Raw genomic sequence first — 25,682 nt, forward strand, 5'->3', positions numbered from 1 at the left:
TTTACCAAGGCTTGATTTATGACCCAAGATATGGTCTATCCTGGATAATGTTCCATGAGCACTTGAGGAGAAAGTGTAATCTGCTGGTTTTGGATGGGATGTCCTATACATATCAGTTAAGTCCATCTTGTTTAATGTGTCATTTAAAGCTTGTGTTTCCTTATACATTTTCAGTCTGGATGATCTGTCCATTGGTGAAAGTGGGGTGTTCAAGTCTCCTACTATGATTGTATTACTTTTGCTTTCCCCTTTTATGGCTGTTAGCATTTGCCTTATGTATTGAAGTGCTTGTATGTTGGGTGCATAAATATTTGCAAGTGTTATATCTTCTTCTTGGATTGATCCCTTGATCATTATGTAGTGTCCTTCTTTGTCTCTTGTAATAGTCCTTAAAGTCTATTTTGTCTGATATGAGAATTGCCACTCCAGCTTTCTTTTGATTTCCATTTGCATAGAATATCTTTTTCCATCCCCTCACTTTCAGTCTGTATGTGTCCCTAGGTCTGAAGTGGGTCTCTTGTAGACAGCCTGTATATGGGTCTTGTTTTTGTATCCATTCAGCCAGTGTATGTCTTTTGGTTGGAGCATTTAATCCATTTACCTCTAAGGTAGTTATTGATATGTATGTTCCCATTACCATTTTCTTAATTGTTTTGGGTTTGTTATTGTAGGTCTTTTCGTTCCCTTGTGTTTCCTGCCTAGAGAAGTTCCTTTAGCATTTGTTGTAAAGCTGGTTTGGTGGTGCTGAGTTGTCTTAGATTTTACTTGTCTGTAAAGGTTTTAATTTCTCCGTCGAATTTGAATGAGGTCCTTGATGGGTAGAGTCATCTTGGTTGTAGATTTTTCCCTTTCATCACTTTAAATAGGTCCTTCCACTCCCTTCTGGCTTGCAGAGTTTCTGCTGAAAAATCAGCTGGTAACCTTATGTGGATTCCATTGTATGTTATTTGTTGCTTTTCCCTTGCTGCTTTAAATTAATTTTTTCTGTTTAATTTTTGATAGTTTGATTAATATGTGTTTTGGCATGTTTCTCGTTGTGTTTATCCTGTATGGTACTCTCTGTGCTTCCTGGGCTTGAATCACTCTTTCTTTTCCCATGCTAGGGAAATTTTTGACTATAATTTCTTCAAATATTTTCTCAGACCCTTTCTTTTTCTCTTCTTCTTCTGGGACCCCTATAATTTGAATGTTGGTGCGTTTAATGTTGTCCCAGAGGTCTCTGAGACTGTCCTCAATTCTTTTCATCCTTTTTTCTTTATTCTGCTCTCTGGCAGTTATTTCCACCATTTTTTCTTCCAGATCACTTATCTGTTCTTCTGCATCATTTATTCTATTATTGATTCCTTCCAGAGTATTTTTGATTTCAGTAATTGTGTTGTTCATCATTGTTTCTTTGCTCTTTAGTTCTTCTAGATCCTTGTTAAATGTTTCTTGTATTTTCTCCATTCTTTTTCCAAGATTTTGGATCATCTTCACTATCATTACTGTGAATTCTTTTTCAGGTAGGTTGCCTATTTCATCTTCATTTATTTGGTCTTGGAGGTTTTTACCTTGCTCCTTTGTCTGTAATATATTTTTTTGTCATTTCATTTTTTTTTGTATGGGTGGTGCTGTATTCCTGTTGTACTGGTTTTTTGGCCTGAGACGTCCAGTACTGGAGTTTGCAGGCATTTGGGTGGAGCTGGGTCTTGGTGCTGAGATGAGGTCCTCTGGGAGGCCTCACTCCAGTTGATATTCCCTGGGGTCTGAGTTTCCCTGTTAGTCCAGCGGTTTGGACTTGGAGGTCCCACCACAGGAGCTCGGGCCCGACCTCTGGCCTGGGAACCAAGATCCCGCAAGCTTGAAGACAATCTGGGCAGTTGAAGTAAGAACAGGAAATTCCTGTACTGTGTTTTTTAATCAGTCTTTTTAAAAGTTGAAGTATAGTTGATATACAGTGTTGTGTTAATTTCTGCTGTGCAGCAGCGTGATTCAGTTATACATATATATATATATGCATTCTTTTTTTAATATTCTTTTCCATTATAGTTTATCATAGGATATCGAATGTAGTTCTCTGTGCTCTACGGTAGGACCTTTTTATTTATCCTTTCTATATATAAAAACTAGATTTTCAACACCTATTTCTTGGATTGGTGCAGTAGACTCCTAACATTATGTCCTGTTCCTTCCTTTGATCCATTCTTCACACTGGAACCAGAATTATCTCCTTGAAACACAAACTAAATCACATCTTTCTGCCCCTTAAGAAACTTGCAGTGACTACTTGTCCTCCGTGTAGTAAATTCTCAACTCCATGTCAAGGATGCTCAGGATTTGATTCAAATCATCTTTTTAGCCTAATTTCATACCTTCTCTATCTACATAATCTGTATTTCATATATATTGGGACTTTTAACATCATATATATTTTCATGCTGTTCTATGGTAGCTTGCTCTCTCCTTGTACTTTTCCTGTTTCCCATGTTATTAAGAGGGTAATAATTCCTTCCTCTTCACCTCCTCATTACCTTGCTTAGTTCTCAGTTAAGCACTGTTTCATTATGTCCTGAGATCAATTTCGCCATCTGGTTCCCTCACTAGATTACAGGCTCCTTGGGGATCAGACTGTGTCTTACTTTTACACCTTTCATCTTTTGTCATTTTGGACAATGCTTTTACCAAGAAGATAGTCAATAAATATTGACTATCTGAACTGAATTAACTTAACACTACCTTTCCTAAATTATTTCTTAGTGTGTATTTGTTGAGACCCCACCAGTTGTAGAAGGAGGCTGAGGAGTTAGGAGTTAGGAGATCTTGTTGTCCTTGAAGATGTGGGGATACAGCTGAGTGCTTTAAGGTAGGGCTTTTCCTTTTATAGGGCAGATACTCGATATTTGTTAAAGGATTGTTGAGTGAAATACGAAATAGTTTTAGAAGAAAGGGAGCTGGCTGAGCCTGAAAACTGATTACAAATGAGAGCCTGGTGGGGAAGTGGAAGGCACACTGAGCTAGAATAAAACCTTTCTAAGCTTCAGTTTGCTAACCTGTAAAACAGGGAGAGCAGGGGCACCTCTTCCTTCAGGTTTTCGGATGATTTAATGAGATAAGACGTGGAGAGTGCTTCGCACAGTGCCTGGCGTGTAGTAAGTCCTCATTAAATGTCGGCCGCTGCTGCTGCTGCTGCTGTGGTTTCTAAGCATTGCCAAGGACAGCAGTGGGGCTGGGAAGGGCTGTACATGTCCTTACAGTAAACACCTCTGTCAGAGTGGGGAACCTCAAAAGCTCCTTACTCCATTGATGTTGTAGGGTGCTACTTTCTTCACTCCTATGTAATGTTGATAAATAAGCCCTGATTTTTCTTTAGAAAACTTTCTGAAAACTCAATTTTGAGTAGTTTTGGAATAATTGTTATTATACAAATAACGTATGTTCCTTTTAGAAGTCTTGAAATGTATAAACAGAAAGGAAAAAATGGTGTATAATCCTACATGGGCAAACACCCACACTGTTAACATTTTAGTGTATTTCTTTTGTTTCATATTCTATTTAAAACAAATTGGATTGATTTTTGAAATTTCATTTATTTCAAAAATATTATCTTGAATTCTGATTTTCCATGTATCGTAAGACATTTTTCATATTACTGCAGACTCTATATAAATGCCGTTTTAAATGATTGCATAAATTTGCATTATGTTTCTGTACCATGGCTTATCCAACCATTACTTCATAATTGGATGTGCAGATTCTTTCAGATTATTTATTAAGTGTCTATTCTTAAGATCATTTTCTCTTCTGGGAGTTATAGTGAGATCTCTAGAAATATTTAAAATTTTTCTAGGTAGCGTTTTAAATAGATGGTTAAGTAAAAGCTGATGGCTTAACATCATTGCCTTTCGTTTTGGTAGAGCATGTTTACATACTTGAAAAGAACAAGGGAAAATATTTAGTCTCCTTGTCTACTTGAGTGATTACTTCTCCGGACCTCCGACCTGTCACTATGTAAATTAAGTGAAAAACAAGTATAAAGCAACACTGATGGGAAGCAGTTAATGTGGCTCAGTGCAGGTTTATCTGATTCAGTCAGTCTCCTGTTACAGAGAGGCCTGTTTTCTTGGTACATGACAGGGCTTATTCTGTATCTGCTGCTTTGGCAAGATCATTCATCTTTGTAGTGGTGGCACGTGACTCTTTCAACCTTTGTAGTTGGACCATTATGCTGCCTGGATGTATTTTCAGAGTGAAGAAAAACCAAGTTGATTTTTCTTGCTTGTCAGGTGCTTAACTTGCTGGATATCACGTTTCAAGATACCTGTGTTTTCTTCTGTATTTTCACATATTGAGGCAATCTGGGTGGGCAGCACAATGAAATGGAAAAAGCAAAAAGTTTGAGGTCATAGCTCTGAGTATGAATATAATTTAGCCACTTATTACTGGCATGACCCCAGGAGAGTTCACATGACCATTCCAAGCCCCAAATTCCCTATCTGTAAAATGGGCACAGCGATGCCCAAGGAAGTCCCTCTGAGTGGTGGGTAGAGCACTAGGTGTGAGGTCCCCGGACTTGAAATCTCAGCCTGCTCACTGGCAATGTGACCTCAGAAAAGAGATCTGGGGGACTTCCCTGATGGTCCAGTAGTTAAGACTCTGTGCTCCCAGTGCAGGGGGCCTGGGTTCGATCCCTGGTCAGGGAACTAGATCTCACACACAGCAACTAAGACCCAGCACAGCTAAATAAATAAATAAATGAATAACAAAGCCCCCCAAAACCAACACCACTATCACAGCAAAAAATGATAATTCTTTACTAACTCATTAAAACATTAAAAAAAAAGAGAGAGAGATCTGGGATCTTGGCTCCTAAGTGTTCTCATCCCTACAGTAGGGCTAAGGGTGGCGTGTTGCTCACTGGGTAAGTGGTACTGTTGAGTGGGACAATGCAGGGGAAGCCCCTCTTGGGCACCTGGCTTTTATGCTGCTGCCTGTAGGTGTTTTAACTCGCTGCCCAGGGGACCAGCCATCGCCTACTCACTTCCCGCCTGATTCTTAATTTGTTGCTGTTGGGTTCCTGCACCCACTAGTTTCTTTTGAAGATAGCAGATGAGCGTGTAACTCCCACATGTGGCGATGGGTTTTTAGTCTCATCCGAATTGACCTTTCTATCCCTTTCACCTCCATTTCTCTTCTTTCCAGAAAAACTCATCTTTTGGCTTCTTGAGTCTCATCCTGAACTTCTAGGATTGTTTCTTTTCAAACCCATTTACTAGTTCTTCTTTTCTCACTGCCCTTAACCTCTGTGTTCCCCAGAACGTTGTCCTTAGACCCTCTGTTTTCCTTCCGTCACCTTTACACTTCACCTAGGAAATGTTATCTTTGCTGATTTTTGTGGTGCTTGGGATTCCATCTTGTTCTGAGTCTACTTTCCTAATCATCGTCCAACAGCTTTTTGGGTCTTCTCATCCTTCTGGGTAGTACCTGCATGCTTCACATTCGACATGTCTAAACCACTGTCTTCAGATCAGATGACCCCTGACTTTTCTCTTATCCTGGGTTTGCATCTTGGTCCATGACCCTGTCCTCCACCTGTCACTCCAGAGCCCTTCCTCTTGGTGACAGGCTTGTCTCCCACATCCTCTGCAGCTCCTGTGTCCATTCGGACATCAAATCCTTTTTACTCTAAATCATAAATAATACGTAGAGTTAATTAGATTGTGGCATCCTTGATCGTGGCTAAATATCTCTATCTACAGGACCTTTTACCATGCCTGGCACATACTATTATTATTTTTTCATTGATATTTTTAAAAATTGTGGTAAGACATAAAATTTACCATTCTATTTTTAAGTGTACAATTCATTGGCATCGAGTGTATTCATAATGTTGTGCAGTCATCACCACTATCCATTTCTGGAACTTTTTAATCATCTCAAACAGTAGCTCTGTACCCACTAAACAATAACTCTCATCCCTGCTACCATCCCCTAGTAACATCTACTCTACTTTCTGTCTGTATGGATTTGACTGTTCTAGGTACCTTGCATAAGTAGAATCTATATAGTATTTTTTCTTTTTGTGACTAGCTTATTTCCCTTAGCATAATGTCCTTAAGGTTCATCTACGTTGGAGCGCAGATCAGAATGTTCCTCCTTTGTAAAGCTGAGTAATATTCCGTTTTATGGATATACCAAATTTTGTTTATTCACGCATCGACGGACACTTGGGCTGCTTCTACCTCTTGGCAATTTTGAATAATGCTGCTATGGACATGGCGTACAAGTATCTGTTTGAATCCCTGCTTTCAGTTCTTTTGGGTAGATCCCCAGAAGTGGAATTGCTGGATCCCATGGTAACTCAGCGCTTAACTTTTTGAGCAACTGCCATACTGTTTTCCACAATGACTGCTCCATTTTACAGCAGTGCACGAGGGTCCTACAGGTGTCTTCTGCATCACTCCATCATGTTTCTTTTTATGACCAAAAGAGAAAGTAAGTAATGCACAAAGTCATCATTAAGGATGTTTTCTGACTGAATGAAGAGAAGTTGTTGAGACTTTAGCATGTTGGGAACCGTTTGCCATGGGTGTCAGAGCATGGGGTTGGGGGACAGGCAAAGTGATCACCTGATCATAGTGGTTGAGGTGCTTCGTGATCATTGCTGCTTAGGAGGCATAGAGGCCACCTGTATGTTATGTGCCCTGCCTCTGAACCAGCAAACCAAATATGACAGAGCCGAGCACCAAGTGGAGGCACTGGGAAGTAATGACTGCAGTGGTCTTTAGAGCCTTCCTACATTAATCCCCACCTATTAGAAACTACCCTGATTTCTGTCTTCTGTTTGTGAATCAGTGCTTCCCTCTTAGTGGCCATTGTACTGTAGAGGAATCTGAATCCAGGCCTAACCTAATCAGGGGAGTATCGTTCTCCGGGCATGTTACAGTTTGGCTGGTGAAACAGGAGGACAGGCTTGCTTGGTGCTTTTGAGAAAGACGCTTTCTTGCCTTTTTGAAAAAGCTTCCCAAAGCTCCCCTGGCCTCTCTCTCACACACTCCCTGGACATGCATGAGCAAGCATGTCCTTCCTGGGAGTTGTCGGCAGCCGTCTGCGTCCGTGAGGAAGAGCTGACACCACTGCAAGTAGGGCAGAGAAAGGGAAAGAAACTGGGTCCTAGATGATGTCCCTGAGCTTCTGAATCAGGCTGACCCTGAAGCCTGACCTTGCGCTGGACTTACAGTTCATTGAACAAAGACATCCCCTTATTGTTTAAGCCAATTTCAGTTACGTTTCTATTACTTGCAGTGTAAAAATGTGAAAATTACAGACCTTAATCATGGAAATGTCAATTAATATGTAAAATGGATAAATGACTTGGATCTTTAAAATAGCACATTGGTGTAAATTCTATCTATGAGACCCTATTTTTAAAATTTTTATTTTAGTTATTAATTTTTGTCCGTGTTGGGTCTTCGTTGCTGCGTGTGGGCTTTCTCTAAATGCGGCGAGTGGGGGCTACTCTACGTCGTGGTGTGTGTGCTTCTCATTGCAGTGGCTTCTGTTGTTGCAGAGCACGGGCTCTAGGCATGCGGGCTTCAGTAGTTGTGGCACATGGGCTCAGGAGTTGTGGCTCGTGGGCTCTAGAGCGCAGGCTCAGTAGTTGTGCCACACGGGCTTAGTCGCTCTGCAGCGTGTGGGATCTTCCCGGACCAGGGCTCGAACCTATGTCCCCTGAATTGACAGGCGGATTCTTAACCACTGAATGGTGGGAAGCCCCAGTGAGACCCTATTTTTGAAGTAGGAAGGTCTGGGAAGAATTAATGGACCTCGTGTCACAAGAGCAAAGGTTTTAAAAAATGTTTCCTGGGTTACGATTTTCTATACACTGATTTAAATTTACCATAACAATTATTCTTTCAGACTAACCCAGTGAATTTAATTTCAGGTTAAAGGTGTTGACATTATTTTAGACTTTTAAAAGCAGTTGTATTAACTTACAAAATAATTGTGTTTGATTTTATGAATTAAAAATGTAACAAGGAGATAAGTACTCAAGAGGGAGAGACTCACAGCCATGTTCACTCTCCTATCCGGTTAAAGAGTTTTGAGTTTCCACAGAATACAAAGGATTAGAGCGATTTTCTGATCAGTTTCTTTCTTTGCTCCAGGCTTAATGTGGGTTCATTTTGTTTCCTGGGTAACTTTTAAAGCCCATCTACCACGTTACAGAACATTTGAAACTATACTGTGGATTGGACCTGAAAACAGCAGTTCTTTGAAGAAAAAAATGTACACCCTTTAGGTGTTCCTACCTAACTTGTCATTAGAAAGATGAGAAGATGTAAATATGGTCGTGTTTTACTGACCTTTCTGCTGTGTCTTAGCTGCTTAGATCCATGTATTGATTTCTTAATTTAAGTCATATCTTTTATTCCTAGAATTCCTGTTTGATTCTTTTTTGTAAGTATCAATTCTCTAGTGAAATTCATCATCTTATCTTTTTTTAAAAACCATATTAATTACTTATTTTAAAGTTTGTGTTCGATGACACCAATATCTGGGTCACTTCTGGGCCTGTTTCTGTTATCTGTTTTTTTTTTTAAATTGGTCCCGTTAATTAGTATACCTAGTCATTTTTCAGTTAAATGTTGGATATTAGGTGGAAAACTGCAGGGTTCTTACTGATGTCATCTTCTTTCAAAGAGGATTTCTCTTCCCTTCTGGCAGGTAGCAGGAGGGTGGATGGCTTCGGTCTAACCAGGCGCCAAACTGGCTTGAGGCTCCTTGCAGCAGTTTTTATAGGGTCTGGGCTTACCCCCAACTCTTATTGTGCAGCCCATTGTGGGTGGTAACCGAGAACCTGGCAAGTTTCCTGGGGTCCCGTCTCCTTGGTGGGTCCCTAACTCTCACATTTGTCTCTTTAGTTCCATGAGATTGCTGAAAATTTCATGCTGCTTCTGGTATATAATTTGATTTTCTTTTAATTGTTTGTCAGATTTTGGTATGGGGCTATTTTGATATGGGGCTTTCCAACACAGGTTGGAAAGCATTCTGTTCTCTGTTTCCTGAAAGAGTTTGAAAGACTTTTTTATTTCTTTCCTAAATGTTTGATAGAATTAATGAGTGAAGCCATCTGGGATAGCAGTATCTGTGGGATAGTTCTTGATTACAGATTCAATTTCTTTAATAAATATGGGGTTATTAAGATAGTCAATTTTTTCTTGTGTCCTTTTTGGTTATTTTTCCCCTAAGGAACTTGTCCTTTTCATCTCAGGTGTCAAATTTGTTGGCATATGGTCATTTATGACATTCACTTATTATCCTCTTAATGAACGTAGGATATGCCCCCTTTTTATTCTCCAGAATGGTGATTTATGTTTTTCTCCTTTTTTCTTGATCAGCCTTGCTAGGGGTACATAAATTCTATTAATCTTTTCAAAGAACCAACTTTTTGGATGATTTTTGAAAATTGTTTTCTGTTTTCTATTTCACTGATCATCTCCTTTCTACTGACTTGGGGTTTAATTTTGTGGTTCTTTTTTTTTTTTTTTTTTTTTTTTGTAGCATTTACCTTGGAGACTTAACTTATTTTGAGCCTTTCTTCTTTTCTCATATCAGCATTTAAAGCTATTAATGTCCCTCTAAGCACTGCTTCAGGCATATCTTACACATTTTGATAAGTTGTATTTTTATTACCATCTAGTTAGAAATATTTTAAAACATTTCCCTTGTGTTCTTTTGGACCTACGTGTATGTTGCTTAATTTTCAAGTATTTGGAACTTTGGTAGATGTTCTGTTGTCACTGATTTCTGTTTGAATGATGTGTGGTTAAAGTACATACTGTGTATGATTTCAGTGTATTTAGATTTATTGGAGAATTGCTTTATGGCCTAGCATATGGACTATCCTGATGAACTGTCTGTGAGCCCTTGAAAAGAATTTGTATTCTGCAGTTGATGGGTATAGTGTTCTATAAATGCCAATTAGGAGAAGTTGTTTGATAATTTGCTCAAATCATCTACATCTTTATTGATTGTCTGCTACTTTTAATTATTTTATTGGAGGGGTGTTAAAGCCTCCAACTGCAGAAAAATTGTGAATCTTTCTGTTTCTTTAGTTCCATCAGGTCTTGCTTCATGTATTTTGAAGCTCTATTATGGAGTACATATATATTTAGTATTTTTTTAAATTGAAGTATAGTTGATTTACAGAGTTGTGTTAGTTTCTGGTGTACAGCCAAGTGATTCAGTTATACAAATATATATTATTTTTCATAGTCTTTTCCATTATGGTTTATTACAAGATATTGAATATAGTTCCCTGTGCTATATAGTAGGACCTTGTTGTTTATTTTATATATAGTAGTTTGTGTCTGCTAATCCGAAACTCCTAATTTATCCCCCCCCCTTTCCCCTTTGGTAACCATGTTTGTTTTCTATGTCTGTGAGTCTGTTTGTTTCATAAATATGTTCATTTGTATCGTATTTTAGATTCCACATATAAGTGATGTCATACGGTATTTGCCTTTCTCTGACTTCACTTAGTATGATAATCTTTAGGTCCATCCATGTTGCTGCAAATGGCGATATTTCATTCTTTTTTATGGCTGAGCATTTAGTATCATTATACCTTCTTGATGAATTGACTCTTTTTTCCATTGTGAAATGTACCTATTTATCCCTTTGCTTACATTGAAATCTCCTTTGTCTGATATTAATATTGCTGCAGTAGATTCATTATGTTTATTTCTTGTGTGGTATGTCTTTTTTCCCCATTCTTTTATTTTCCCTGTATCTTCACATTTAAAGAATGTTTCATAAGAGTGTAAAGTCCATGTGGTTAGGTCTTCTTGTGTTTTTTTTTTGTGGTACGCGGGCCTCTCACTGTTGTGGCCTCTCTCGCTGCGGAGCACAGGCTCCGGACGCGCAGGCTCAGCGGCCGTGGCTCACGGGCCCAGCCGATCTGCGGCATGTGGGATCTTCCCGGACTGGGGCGCGAACCCGTGTCCCCTGCGTCGGCAGGTGGACTCTCAACCACTGCACCACCAGGGAAGCCCAGTCTTGTTTTTTTTAATCTAAGTCTTATATGGATGAGTTTAAGTCTACCATCTTGATATTTGTTTTCTGTTTGTCTTTGATTTCTTCTTTTTCTCCTTTTCTGCCTTTATTTAGGAGAATAAAATATTTCTGTGTTCTATTTTGTCTCCTCTATTGACTTTAAAGCCACATCTCTTTTTTTCTTACTTGCTCTAGAGATTACAGTGTGCATCTCTGACCACAGTCTGCCTTCAAATAATATTATACTACTTGCCTTTTTGTACTTGGTGTATTAAAGAACAGTGGAGAGTGAGGTGAATAATACTGACCCTTAGAAAAAGGCGCTGCCTCTTCTGTCGTTTCACTGTCGGATCCTTGCCAGTCTAATGTGTAGCTGAGCTGGGGGTAGGCTTTGCTATGGCTCACTGATAGCTCATGGCGTTTGGAGGGTGGGGTCAGGATTAGACCTTTTACAGGGCGTGGGCTGTGGGTGCAGGGGAGACTGTGGGGGTCCCCCCGTGCTTTACAGCCAGCCGCCAGCTTTCCTACCACAGGCCATCATTCTCTGCTCTAAGCCATGTGGCGTGGTTGGTGGGTTTAGGGGGGCTCTCTTTGGTCTCCAGTCCCACCTCTGGCTTTCTGCATTCTGTGTGCTTCCTCTCCACCCTGCCCCAGCTTTCTGTAGACCACTTTCTTGCACGCAGTGAATGTCCCTGGTGCCTTGGAGGGGTTTCTTTCAGCTCCTGTGTCCTGCTCCGGCCTTTGATGGCCTTGGCCTTGGAGGAGGGGGTCCCTCTCATTCTCCTGCCCTGGGCTCCGCAGGCCTCTCTGCTTTTGCTTGGAGAAAGTGCGTCGCACCTCAGCGCACCTCTCAGCTCTCCTGGCTTGTCCAGATTTCTGCGGGCAGCTGCCTTACATCTGGGGAAGGTTCTGAGCACCTCAGGAGGCGGTCTTCCTCTCAGCCCGCAGCCTGCAGTGTGCCACACCCTCTGCGCAGGCCCAGGGGAAGGATGAGTGTGTAGACTTGCTTGGTGACTGGGCTCCTGTGAGTTGGGATCCCTTGTCTGCACCATGGGCAGTTGGGAGTAGTTTGTGAAAAGTTCAGCACTTTTCTCCTTCCCTTCCTCTTTGTCTGACTCCCCATTTCCTCCTACTGCTCTGCCAGGAATGAAAGCAGCTGTGGGTCTTCTCTCCTGGGAAAGGCTTGCCACTTTCCAGAATTTAGTTCATTTATGTTCCCCTTCTGATGGTTTTTTTTTTTTTTTTTTTTCTGATGGGTTTTTAAAAGGCCCCCTTTATAACTCATGCAGCTGTTCCCATAGTGTGGCAAGGCCATCTGGTGTCACTCTTTCCATTTGACCTGCCCTCTCTTCTGAGTCACTTTCAGATGGATCTGGCAGCCTTCTGTCCTGCAGAGCTGATTGGAAAAAGCCCCAGGGGAACCCGTGCAGCGAGTCCGGGGACCCGGCTCCTCCTGGGCACCTGGCTCCGGGCCCGCCGGCTCGGTGACATGCAGTTGCTCTCCCTGCCCCATGAGGATGCTGCGGGCTCTGCTGGCTGCTCAGTCTCTTCGTGGTGGTTCTCTCCATGCCTAGAATCCACACACACTCCCAGGGATGAAGTGGATGCGGGAAGGGGGTTCATCTTCCTGAGTGTCCCTTCCCTCTGGACTCTCAAATCTTTGTTGCCGTGACAGCTCTCCAGTGCCCCCTCCTCTTCTGTAATACTTTTGTTAGCTCTTTTAGTTCTTGGTGGGAGTGTTGTTTGCTATGAGCTACTCCAGAAGTGGAAGTTGTCGCAGTGGTATTTGTAATGGAGATGAACCTTTTCACTGGCAGTGAGGTGCTGTGGGATGAACAGGTGCCGTGTTACAGAGATCCCGGATTGGGGGTGGTCCCCACCTTCCCAGGCTACTAGTGTTGTGGCTTTGAGCTAATCACTTCCTCTTCCTGAAGCTCACTTACGTCTTAGTAAAATGGCATAACATACACTTATTTGTGGGTGGAGAATCATAATCTTAACAATCCCTGATGTCCCTTTCCCTTGAAGGGAACTCAGAGTGAGTGCAGGCCTCCCCACTCCATTCCTGGAGCGGTGGAATGATTTACCTGATGGCAGGATTGGTCCCAGTAACCAGTGTGATCCGTCAGCTTACCTCGCTCTGCTCTGCTTCCTCTCGGGAAGTGCTTCTCTGTGCTCAGGGCTGGAGGTCAGGCCTGGCCTCCCCTGGGTGGGCGGTGGGGGCGTGCCCAGTTCAGCACAGTCTGTGTCTAGGCAGGAAGGTCTATCTGCCCAATTCTTGGTGTCAGCAAGGAGTTGCACTTTCTAAGAAACCGTCTTGTGGCCGTTTTTGTTTTTGTTTTTTTTTGCGGTACGCGGGCCTCTCCCTGCTGTGGCCTCTCCCATTGTGGAGCACAGGCTCCGGACGCGCAGGCTCAGCGGCCATGGCCCACGGGCCTAGCTGCTCCGCGGCACGTGGGATCTTCCCGGACCGGGGCACGAACCCGCGTCCCCTTCATCGGCAGGCGGACTCTCAACCACTGCACCACCACGGAAGCCCCGTGTTGTGGCCTTTAGCATGGTCTGTACATGGTAGTAATGGTGATATTTTAGCCTCTATCTTTTCTTTTTGTTTTGTTGTCAACTTATTTTTAGAAACGAGTTGGACAAGAGGGGTCCTGCTTACTGGGACCCTCTAAGAGATCTCAGCATTATGATATGGAAAGATCAATAATATTCTTATGAAAGCAACTCAAAGACTAACTGTGTTTTTTATTTCTATAGGTGAAGGTGTCAGAATCGATCCTCAAATTATCATTTCAGACTGTATCAGGCCATACATGTAGTTTTTCCTCTGTATTCTTTTTTTTTTTTTTCCTCCTCTTCCCTGTATTCTTTTTTTTTTTTCCCCTCCTCTTCCTTTAGTTTTCCTATTTCAGATTTGGAAGAAAAAATGTACTTTTTTCTCTTATTTCTATTTTCTACCTGTTTTTAATATCATAACTGACTTAATGTGCACATGGTTGTCTCAGATTATTACTTAGAAGAGACAAGAATAGACAAACTGTAAAATCATGATGTGCTGGTTTTCATGTCAGGGTCAAGTCTTGAAATGGCAAATGGCCTGTGATCAGAAGTTTTGGTGATCATATTTTCTGCTTCTATAAGGAACAGTCTAGTTTGGTGGCAACTAGGTGTTTATTAAAAATGTTCTGTTTTCATGATTTCTTCAATTTCTGGGTTGGAAAAAACTCTCAAGTGCATTAGGTGCTCCAGTTGGGCTGAAATAATTGTTGGATGTTGTGATTGGAATTGAATAAGATCTGTTGATATTATGGGCTAAATGTTTGTGTCCCCTCCAAATTCATGTATTGAAGTCCTGACTCCCAGCGTGATTGTATTTGGAGGTGGGGTCTTTGGGAGGTGATTGGGTTTAGATTAGGTCAAGCGGGTGGGACTCTCACTTTGGGGTTAGTGCCCTACAAGAAGAGGAGGAGACACAGAGCTCTTTCTCCCTCTGTGCCCATGCACCTGAGGAAAGGCCAGGTGAGGATGCAGTGAGAAGTGGATGTCTGAAAACCAGGAATTGAATCCACTGGCACCTTGATCTTGGACTTCCCAGCCTCCAGAACTGTGAGAAGTAAATGTTTATTGTTTAAGCTACCATCCATGGTCTTTCATTATGGCAGCCCGAGTAGACTAAGACAGTTGATTTTTAGTGAAATTAATTAAGGAATCATCACTTCCCATTGACCAAATCACGTGCTTAGGAGAACGTTCAGATTGATCACAGGCTTCATTCCAGTTTGGCACATGGAACCAAGGTTAGCAGCCACCATGGCCTTGAGCTCTTTTATCTGTTTTGGTAGCTCCGGCTCTCTGTGGTCAGGCCTAATCTGTGGGGATGGGAAGACTCAGTCAGCTGGGATCTGAGTCTCAAATCTCTTCCTCTCTGTATGACCTCCAGCAAATCATTTCACTTCCTCAAGCTCGTTAAATATTTTACTATGAAATCATTTCAAACAGAGGTGTAAGGAACAGTAAAATGAATCCGCATGTGACAGTCACCCAGATTCGATGGTTATCAAGATCTTTATATATTTACTTCATCTCTTACTTTTTCTGTTTGTTGAATTATTTTAAGGAAAATCCCAGAGGCATCATTTCATTTACACCTTCACTCTTTAGTATGCATTGCTAAAAAAAAAAAATGGACATTTCCTAATATAACTACAATGTTAATGTTATACCCAAACATTAATAATTATTTTTGGTAGCATTTAGCACTATTCCACAATCAAATTTCCCAGGTTGTCCCTGGGTTCATTTTTATCACCTTTAAAAGGGAGATAATAATGCCCAAGCTCTGCCTCCAGGACAGGAATTTTGTGGGAGGGTATACCTATTTTGCATGAAAAAATTTTGAAGTTCTGCTGTGTCGCAGGATCCCTCGCCTTGAAGATTTTATACTCTGGAGAGCCTAGTGCAAGATTCGGTGCAAAGCACGTGCTCAGTATATGTAATTGTGGGTAAAGACTGCGAGTATTTCTGCAGCGCTTTGTGCTAAGAACAGTGCTGGTCCCTGTGGACGAATTGTAGAAGTGAAAACTGCCTGCAGCAGATCTGAGCTTAGTCTGTCATTTTTTGTCTCTGAGTGTTTCTACATTTCTTCCCTTGGACACGAAGCCTCCTTTTCTGCCCAGCAACCGTGTATTCATCATCTGTTGTCAGTAGTGAAATTTCTACAGCAACTGTCACAAGTCTCTGAGGAGTCCTATGTTCCGGAGAAGATCCCGCATTGAAGACCTGTGTAAAGTATCAAGATTTGACACTCAGCGTACTGCAAAGCCAGTACCGTCCTCACCTGCAGCAGTCCCGTCGCCGTTTCCATGAAGGTCCCTGTGCTGCCGCACCATTCAGCCCTTGATGTCCACAGACGTTACCAGCCTTAGCCGATTCCCTCTCACACGTGCCTCAGACAGCTTCTCTGTCAAGTTCTGTTGTGCATGTGCAGCTTATAATGATATGTCATTATTCATCCTCTGTCTGTATTTTTGTCATATTTTCCTTATAACATAGCAAAATGTCCAAATAACACACTCATTGTTTTTGCTCTGAGTCCCAGGACCCTTGGCAAAGGCCAAATGTTGCCTCTTCTATAAAACCTTCTTTGGCCAAATTACATGTCCCATTTGCTCTTCTCCCAGACTTTGATCCTGCCTCTGTAAAGTCACTGAGAAGGAGTCATAATGTCCTCTTTTGACGTTGTGTGCTCTTTCAACTCGGGACACCCCAAAAGTAGAGCCTGTCGTGCTTCTGTGTGCCTGGTGCTCAGTGCTGTGGGCGCATAGTAGGTGTTTGATGAAAGCTGAGTGGATGAGGACTTGGATGAGTAAAGTCAGGTAAGGTTAAACAAAGAGGAAGGAAAACAGTAACTTGATGAGTGAAGAAAAAATGATACAAGGCGGAGTGAGTGGTGGAATGCATCACAGGATCATTTCTGCTGCTTTTTGTTGAAGCAGAAAATACCTGGAGAAGCATCACCTCGGTGGGGGCCACGGTCCTTAGTGTTGACATGTAGCACCCAGAGCTCCTTGGTGGTTCCCACTGCAGTAAGGTGCACAAAGAAAAGGTGAGCAGGTGGTCAGCCTGCACAGCCTGGCTTCTGTTGGTGAATCAGTGGCTGTTACTCTGCACTGTGTGGACGGAGCATCTGTGTTCATTTTATTATTTTATTTTACTCTTGCCCACAGATTGATTCTGTCCTACCTCTTTGGATAAATGAGGCCAGCCAACTAACACATAGCTCTTTAACACCTTTTGTCATCCAAATACTCTTGACAAATTAGGGGAAAAGCAAAAATGGTGACAAGATGCTCTCCCTTTAAGGAACTTGTAGTCCAATGACCTTGATTTTTAGCTGTCAGAAGTTAAACAAAATTTAAAGAAAAAATCACAGCCTCAGCACTTAAAAAATTAGGTAAGTGGACCTGTGTTTTGTCAAGACCTAGAGAGACAAGGAGAATCTGGTGGCGTTGAGCACCCAGCCTCCAGATTCTGATCTCTAAACACTGAAAGGATCCTGTGCTCCTTGGAAAATGGATTCTAGGCCTGAGACTGGAAATGATCCAGAAAGATAGCAAGCTGTTGACAATCTTGGGCCTTCTCTAAAGACATAGGAACCAACCTGCAAGGGCTCCCACTGGCCGAAGATGGGACAGTTTGAACATCAAAAAAGAATGTGATGGAAGCCAACTGAAATACCAAATATATAAAAATCCACCAGTGCATAGTGATACTGAGTCATGTATGACTTACTGGTCATCCTTGGAGGTGGTAGGGACACCAGTTCTCTCTCCAGTAAATGAAGGGAAAGACTCATTTGTCAGCCCTCCTTTCTGTGTCGTCTGTTTCAGGATCACCAAACGGTTGATGAGGGAAAATCCTTTTTAATTAGAGAATTAAAAAATTACCACTTTGTAATCCCTGATAAAAACAGATCTGGGCAACAACGTACAGCAGGTGCTCAAATCCGTCAGGAGAGAGGTTGATGAGAACTTTCTAACGGATGGACGACACTGACAATTGAACATAAGCATTTAACCCTGGAAACCCCACTAAAGTGACAGTGAAATTGTCAGGTAGTGGGAAAGCAGGGAAGAGGCCCCAGAAGGCAGTGGTGCTCTGGGGGTGATGTGATGAGGGCCGTGACGGTGGGAGAATTAGCTGTAAAGCATCTCATGAGTTGATTGTATCCCCAGATCTCCTTCTCTGCTCCGGAAGCAGGTGGCTGTCCCTCTGCCATCTCCACAGAAGATTAGTATTTCGCCTGATGGAGTAAAAAGAAAGCATATGTGGTGGAGTCACAGGCACAGCTGGAGAGCAGGGCCCTGTTGAAACCAAGGGGAATAAATGCATATGGGGCGTTGACCGCCTCACCTGGCTTCCACAGCCAGTCTTATACCCCACATGGGAAAGTATTCCAGGGAACAGTGCCCAAGAGAAGAGGCTAAAGCACGGACACGGGAGGTTCCCAGAAGGAGATCCTGCAGTGAGGCCCATGGCTGTCTGCGTCCCCGCGTGTCCGTTCTGTTCTCTGCAGCCAGCTGAGCGAGACACCCCGGGTACTGTTCCTTCTTGGGTAACTTTGCAGGGGGCATTAGGCGTCATTAATAGGTTCATTCCTTTCTTCATTTCAGCAGGGTTTACTGGGAGAGTGTAATTCAGCCTTATAATAAGGTACCTAAACCACGAGTGCTCTACCCAACATTAGGCAAATTAGGTCACTTATGTGTTATCAGCGGGAGCCCCTTGGGAGATTTGTCACCTGTAAATTGAAGATGATTTGATTATTTAAAGAATTTTGGGGGCTTCCCTGGTGGCGCAGTGGTTGAGAGTCCGCCTGCCAATGCAGGGGACGCGGGTTCGTGCCCCGGTCTGGGAGGATCCCACATGCCACGAAGCGGCTGGGCCTGTGAACCATGGCCGCTGAGCCTGTGCGTCCGGAATCTGTGCTCCGCAACGGGAGAGGCCACAACAGTGAGAGGCCCTGGAGGTGGTAGGGACACCAGTTCTCTCTCCAGTAAATGAAGGGAAAGACTCATTTGTCAGCCCTCCTTTCTGTGTCGTCTGTTTCAGGATCACCAAACGGTTGATGAGGGAAAATCCTTTTTAATTAGAGAATTAAAAAATTACCACTTTGTAATCCCTGATAAAAACAGATCTGGGCAACAACGTACAGCAGGTGCTCAAATCCGTCAGGAGAGAGGTTGATGAGAACTTTCTAACGGATGGACGACACTGACAATTGAACATAAGCATTTAACCCTGGAAACCCCACTAAAGTGACAGTGAAATTGTCAGGTAGTGGGAAAGCAGGGAAGAGGCCCCAGAAGGCAGTGGTGCTCTGGGGGTGATGTGATGAGGGCCGTGACGGTGGGAGAATTAGCTGTAAAGCATCTCATGAGTTGATTGTATCCCCAGATCTCCTTCTCTGCTCCGGAAGCAGGTGGCTGTCCCTCTGCCATCTCCACAGAAGATTAGTATTTCGCCTGATGGAGTAAAAAGAAAGCATATGTGGTGGAGTCACAGGCACAGCTGGAGAGCAGGGCCCTGTTGAAACCAAGGGGAATAAATGCATATGGGGCGTTGACCGCCTCACCTGGCTTCCACAGCCAGTCTTATACCCCACATGGGAAAGTATTCCAGGGAACAGTGCCCAAGAGAAGAGGCTAAAGCACGGACACGGGAGGTTCCCAGAAGGAGATCCTGCAGTGAGGCCCATGGCTGTCTGCGTCCCCGCGTGTCCGTTCTGTTCTCTGCAGCCAGCTGAGCGAGACACCCCGGGTACTGTTCCTTCTTGGGTAACTTTGCAGGGGGCATTAGGCGTCATTAATAGGTTCATTCCTTTCTTCATTTCAGCAGGGTTTACTGGGAGAGTGTAATTCAGCCTTATAATAAGGTACCTAAACCACGAGTGCTCTACCCAACATTAGGCAAATTAGGTCACTTATGTGTTATCAGCGGGAGCCCCTTGGGAGATTTGTCACCTGTAAATTGAAGATGATTTGATTATTTAAAGAATTTTGGGGGCTTCCCTGGTGGCGCAGTGGTTGAGAGTCCGCCTGCCAATGCAGGGGACGCGGGTTCGTGCCCCGGTCTGGGAGGATCCCACATGCCACGAAGCGGCTGGGCCTGTGAACCATGGCCGCTGAGCCTGTGCGTCCGGAATCTGTGCTCCGCAACGGGAGAGGCCACAACAGTGAGAGGCCCGCGTACCGCACAGGAAAAAAAAAAATTTTGTTCATGCTGCAAATTAACATTACTGTGTCATATCCAGATTAATTCTGGTTGCTTTTCTGCCCTCCTGCTCTCTAAGGAATGATGCTTAGACACACAGAAGCCCTGTGGCACAGTTAACCCATTAATTATGTGCCTGAGATCTAGGCATTCTCTGCCTGGATCTTGTTTTGTATGGTCACCGGTCAGTGGAGCCTGCAGCCTCACCGAGCAGCCCTGTACCACTCTCTGTGACATCCTCGCATTCCCTGCAGGCACTGGCATGACGGTGGTGACAGTGTCATCGTTCCTCTGAGCTCAGTCTCATGTCCACCAGCCACTGTTTTTAATTCACCCTTAGAAATTCTTTAGATGGGAGGTTATGGTTTCCCCTCAGGTGGTCACACCACAGATGGGGAAAGACCAAGCCATGTACTGGAACCTGGTCCAACTTCATGGCCCGAAGTCTCGCCCCCATGGCTGCGCTCCTCTGTCCTTCTTCTCTCCAGGTCCTCCACCCTCCCTGCCAGCAGTGACAGGAAACAGGCCAGGAGTGAACCCCCGATTCCTGACTCCTTAATTCTTCCAAACAGTGTGGGAGTGTGGAGATGACAGGCTGAGGGCCAAACACGGGATTTTTGACACAACCTTTAACTTCACTTGGGCTCGGTTTTCTCGTTTGCAAAATGGGCACAGTGGTGCCTGCCTTCCCAAGTTACTTCGAGTTTTCCAGCAGGAAGCGCCCTTGAGCTCCGGAGTGTTACAGAGCCCGTGAGCACGTGTCTAGGGTGCGTCATGGGTGATAAGCAAACATTATTCACTGTTACCTGCATCCTCTTCTCCTCCCTCCTAGTGAAAGGGACAGGGGTGGGGTGGAGAAAACCAGCCTTATCTCACAAAGCTCTACTTTTACATAAAAATACTGATTTGTAATGATTTGCTTAAATATCTGTTATACAGATGCACTGTACACTCCTTGGAGACAAGGCCTGGCATTTTGCTTGGTACCTAGTAATTGCTGGAAAAATATTTATTAAGTAATAAAATATTCTCCAGTCCTGCCTGCCCATTGACCTTCTTGGAATTTGATAAGGATTTATTATCTTGGAAAATGAAATCTCCTAGAAGATGGTAACTTAATTTCCTTTTTATCCACAGGCCCTTAAATGGAGCAGCTGCTAGTGATTATTTAAATAAATTGAATAAAGCTGCTATTTTCTTTTTGTCTCTTTTGGTCACTGCCCCTTTATTTCTGTCAGAAGACTGGACTCACTGGACTGTTAAGGATTTGGGTTAAGAATTTTATTTTTGCTCAAAAAAATAAAATAGAGCAAAACAACCCCCCCTACCCCCCCTTTTCTTTGGTTTAATTAACCTTTATTTTGTTTTTATTTTCTCATCAGAAAAAAAGGACGTGACGCAAAGCCTGGAGAACTATACCTCCAAGTGTCCCGGAACCATGGAGCTCATCACCCTCCCCGATGGCCTCACACTGCCCCCGGTGCCCTTCACCAAACTTCCCATCGTCAGGTAGGACAGGCGGGCCGCGGTACGGAAGGTGAGCTTCGCTCCCAGCATCTGTCTTTGGTCTGATCAGGAATGCAGATCTTTAGAAGAGTTCCTGGTTTGGGTTGGCTGTGTATCTGGTCTGTCATCTCGTTAAGTCACAGCCATCGCCTGTGGAGTGTGTTTTATAGACCAGAGAATCAGGCCAGGGCCATTGGAGAACTGCCGTGGTCACGTGCCTGTCTGCCGGCAGAGCCCGCAAACCCGTGTCTGCCTGGTTCCATGGCCGAGACGTGGCCCCCTGTGCAGTGGAGACCAACCAGGCCTCGTGGCGCTCGCACTTACCCGCATCCGGTAGGGCCCACTTTCCTAGACTGCTCACCCCTGCGCACAGGCCCAGGGGAGCGCCTCCACCTCGCTTGGTTTGTGTGGCTTACAAGACCATCCGCGGCCGGCTCTGTCTCCAGACTGGCTGTGAGCCCCTTCCTTATTCCCCTGGACCCCCAGCCCTGCACACCCTTCTGGAATCACTGAGTAGGCAGAATGTGCGGCGGTTTCATTTCTCTGCTCAGGCTCTACCTTCTGCTTGCAGTGCCTTTCCCTCCCTTGCTCTGCCTGGTGACATTCCGGCATCTTTCAAGATTTAGTTCAAGGATTATCTCCTCCATGAAGCCTTTTTCTAGAGCCACCCAGATAGAAATAATGACACCTTCTGTATAAATTACCAATTATTTCAGTGCGAAGAGTAGAAAACCTAGCAGTGGATCACAAATAAGAGGTGATTTTTCTTATTTACTAAGAACTGGGAAACAGGTGGCCTCTCTGCAACTCTGTCTTTACCTCCTGATGACCAAATGGCTGCTGCAACTCCAGATAACACATCTACATCCCAGACAGGATGAAGGAAGAAGGGGCAGGGCCAGGGAGCCTATCTTTTGTTTACTACGAAAGCAAAAATGATCTGGACAGATTCATAGTAGGCTTCTGCCCCAGTCTCCTTGACCAGGAGTGCATCTCGTGGCCACCGCTAGTTGTAAGAGAGGCTGAGGAAATACATGTTTAGCTCTCCCAGTCTCTGTAATGTAGGTGGGATAGGGAGAAGGGGGTCAGAAATGGTGCTGGGTTAGCCAGCCAGCAGTATCTCTTATGTCTTTCTTCTGTTTCATTTACAGAACTTGATTATACGATACATCTTTGTTCTTTCTGACTGAGGGCTACCTGAAGAGGGCTTTGTCTTTGTAGCCCTTGGGTGCTCATGTGTGTTGAGTGGATGAACAGATCTATCCATCAGAATTCTTTGCATAGCAGTTGGCAGAATACCTGACCCAGACTATCTTAGGCAAAAGGGAATTTATGGCACATAAACCTACAAAGTCCAGGAGAGGGATTCAGGCAGGGCTGGAAGCCAGGCTTCAGGCCACCTCATCAGAACCTGTCTTCTCTCCTCTCTCAGCTCTGCCCTCTGCAGTGAGGCTTTAGTCTCAGGTCCCAGGTGGCATCAGGGTGGCAGCAACAGCTCCTCATCCTGCAGTGTCCAGGAGAAGAGAGAGGCAACACCTGTGGGAGAAAGACGAAGCTTCTTTCTTCCGGGAGCCTCCACAAATGCCCCTTGCTCTCCACTGCCTCTGCTGGGGTAATGGACTCAGATCTGAGTCCCTGCTCCGAGCCCTGCGTTAGCCATTTCTTCCAAGAGCCCTGGTTCTTTCAATGGAGAATGGAATTTAAGTTAAGATCTGGGTGTTGTGTGTGCTCCTTACTATTGGGGTGTTGCTGCTCGCAGTGGATAGAACTAGGCAATATCTGTTTATATACATGTGTTACTCACTGCATGTTCATGTGCATGGTTATTTCTGCATCTATTTCTGTGTATTGGAAACTGTGAGTTCATACTGATACCTCCAGTTCCACCCAACATCTTAGGGGGTCCTTCTAGTTTTCTTATATCTGTAACTCCCTTCTCAGACTGGGGGAAACCTGTCTCCCATTAGCCTCAGTATGGTTACTCATTTGGTCAGTTCCCCTGCTGGTTACCAGTGGTTATCAGGTTGACCTCCCTCCCCGTGGGGAGCTCTGATGGCCATGCTGTGCTGCTGCCCTAGCCCCCCAGGTCCCTCTTGCCCCACTCTGGCCAGCGTGCCCTCTGCCCTGTTGCCTGCTCAGATGCGTACCTGGCTCTGCCCTCCCTAATGGACTCAGGGCTGAATTGCTGGGGCGGGAGGGAAAGGGGAAGGAAGCTTCTTTCCTATCTAGTCTCATCAACAAATAAGCTTGCCCTTCAGATCTTAGTCTAGCATGAACTGGGCTCACCCCAGAATGGTTTCAAGTAATTGTGATGCAGGTACACAGTTTGCCGTGTTTTCACAAAACATTTGAGGCAGCTCATAGAAATGTTATGTTAAAAATAAAGTCACCAGAGTGAAAGGTAAGTAAGGGTCCTACATAATGGCTGGAGATGGGGAAAAGCATGATTCTATTAATCATATGTCAATAATATAACTAACAATGGGTATAGGAGGAAATGTGATTGGTTACAAGGCTCTCTGTCTCAGAAGCAGACACAAACCAGTCACACTGGAGAAATACACCTCTTCACAGTAAGGAGGCTTGTGGAAACCCCTCTTGTGGGTTCTCTTAAAGGGAGCGTACTGAATAATGTCCTCAAAAATATCGCTACAAAAATCTGAAGCAGGTTCTCATGGTTGTTTTGTTCGTGGCATTCCTCAGTGCAAACTACAGGCTTGATGCCAGAGGGGGTTGGGTACACTCAGCTCTCCCAGAGGACAGAGCAGTGTGGTCCAAACATGCAGCTCTGCTGTGGACTGTATGTGTCCCCCCAAAATTCATCTGCCAATGACCTAACCCCAGTGGGATGATATTTGGAGGTGAGGCCTTTGGGGGCTGATTAGGTTTAGATGGGGTCACGAGGATGGGGCCCCCATGATGGGATTAGTGCCCTTATAAGGAGATGAAGGGACCAGAGCTCTTTCTCTTCTCCACATGAGGATACAGTGACCATGTCTGTGAGCCAGGGAGAGAGCCCTCAGCAGAACCCGATCATGCCGGCACACTGATCTCAGACTTCAGCCTCCAGACTGTGAGAAATGAGTATTGTTGTTTAAGATGCCCGGACTATGGTATTCTGTTAGAGCAGCCTGAGCTAAGATGAGCACTCTAATACAGCAGTCTGGACTGTCCCAGCCATATGTAGTGTAATGGGCGGACTGTTTATACATCAAGCACTCCTTCATGAAGGTGATTTCTCGTAAGTCACCTTTTGGCGAGAGTCGGGCAGCAGAGAATTCAAAGTTATATTCTCAGGAGAAAAAAAAGGGTGATGGTAGGTGCTCTGTGATGGCTGACTGAGGGTGGCAGACCCATATTACTGGTGTTCAGTCAGGACCTGGAGCAGGGTAGGTGTTGTGTGACTTTGTGTGGAATGGTTGTGTCCACACTGCCTGTGGGATTGTTGCTCTCTCACACAACCAGTGTTCCTCATCTCTCTCTGGAGAGGGCTGACACAGTACCCATGGACCCGGCCAGTGTTTTTTCTTAGAAAACTAATCTGGGACTATTTTAATGTTCTAACCAAATGTGTCAAGGACCTATGCCTGGAAAACATGGACTTAATGTTTAAGTCAGTTTAATTCCAAAAAAAAAATTCAAGTCAGGCATTGCGAGACACCCCCTGTAGCTATAGGAAGGGCTTTGAAGACCGAAGCTCCTGAAAAATGTCCACATTCATGAGTAAATGATCAGACTTGCTGAATAGAATTGTTAGACATGAGCTAATTTAATGTTAGTGGTGCCTCATATTTATACTTCTGGTTTTGGAAGAGATGAGTGGAGCCTTTTTTTCTGGTGAGGACTTTCCTTGTTTTTGACAATAAAGGCATTTCATCAAATTATAGGAAAATATTTACTTGTTCTGTGTAGCATGGGAGCATGAACTGGGTTCACTCAAAAATTGTGTCAAGTAATCACGATGCAATTTAATTTAAAAAAGGGACAATATAGATCCCTGTTTTAATTCTGTTCTAAAATTCAATTAATCAGATATTTATAGAGTGCCTAAGATGTGCTTGGCTCAATGCTAAGGGCCAGGGACTCAGTGATGGTCAACATGCCAAGATCCCATGTTCCAGGAGGCTGCCAAACCCATATCCGTTACTACTGTCCAGAGCTAAAGCAGAGGGGAAGTTCATGTGACTCCTTACAGAATTCATAAAAACAATAATGTACACAAAAGCCACTAATAATCATGTAGATTGTTCACACACTACAAGTTGTGAATTATTAAAGAAGAAATTGGGGTAGAGTTTAGATGCCATTTACAGGAAACCAGTGGGTCTTTAATTTGGGGTGAGACGGGGGTGGGGTAGGGATGA

General features: G+C 43.9%; 1 protein-coding gene across 6 annotated transcripts in view; it reads left to right on the forward strand.

Moving 5' to 3' along the window:
• The window catches only part of TRAPPC9 (trafficking protein particle complex subunit 9), a 532,255-nt gene that overhangs the window by 90,229 nt on the left and 416,344 nt on the right, over window positions 1–25,682 (forward strand). For all 6 annotated transcript variants that reach the window (XM_055091306.1, XM_055091308.1, XM_055091309.1 and 3 more), the window contains one exon: window positions 21,195–21,321. In XM_055091306.1, the coding sequence (XP_054947281.1) occupies window positions 21,195–21,321 (127 nt within the window). The remainder of the gene's footprint in view (window positions 1–21,194; window positions 21,322–25,682) is intronic.

This window comes from Physeter macrocephalus, chromosome 15, assembly GCF_002837175.3.
Source record: "Physeter macrocephalus isolate SW-GA chromosome 15, ASM283717v5, whole genome shotgun sequence".
Taxonomy (NCBI): domain Eukaryota; kingdom Metazoa; phylum Chordata; class Mammalia; order Artiodactyla; family Physeteridae; genus Physeter; species Physeter macrocephalus.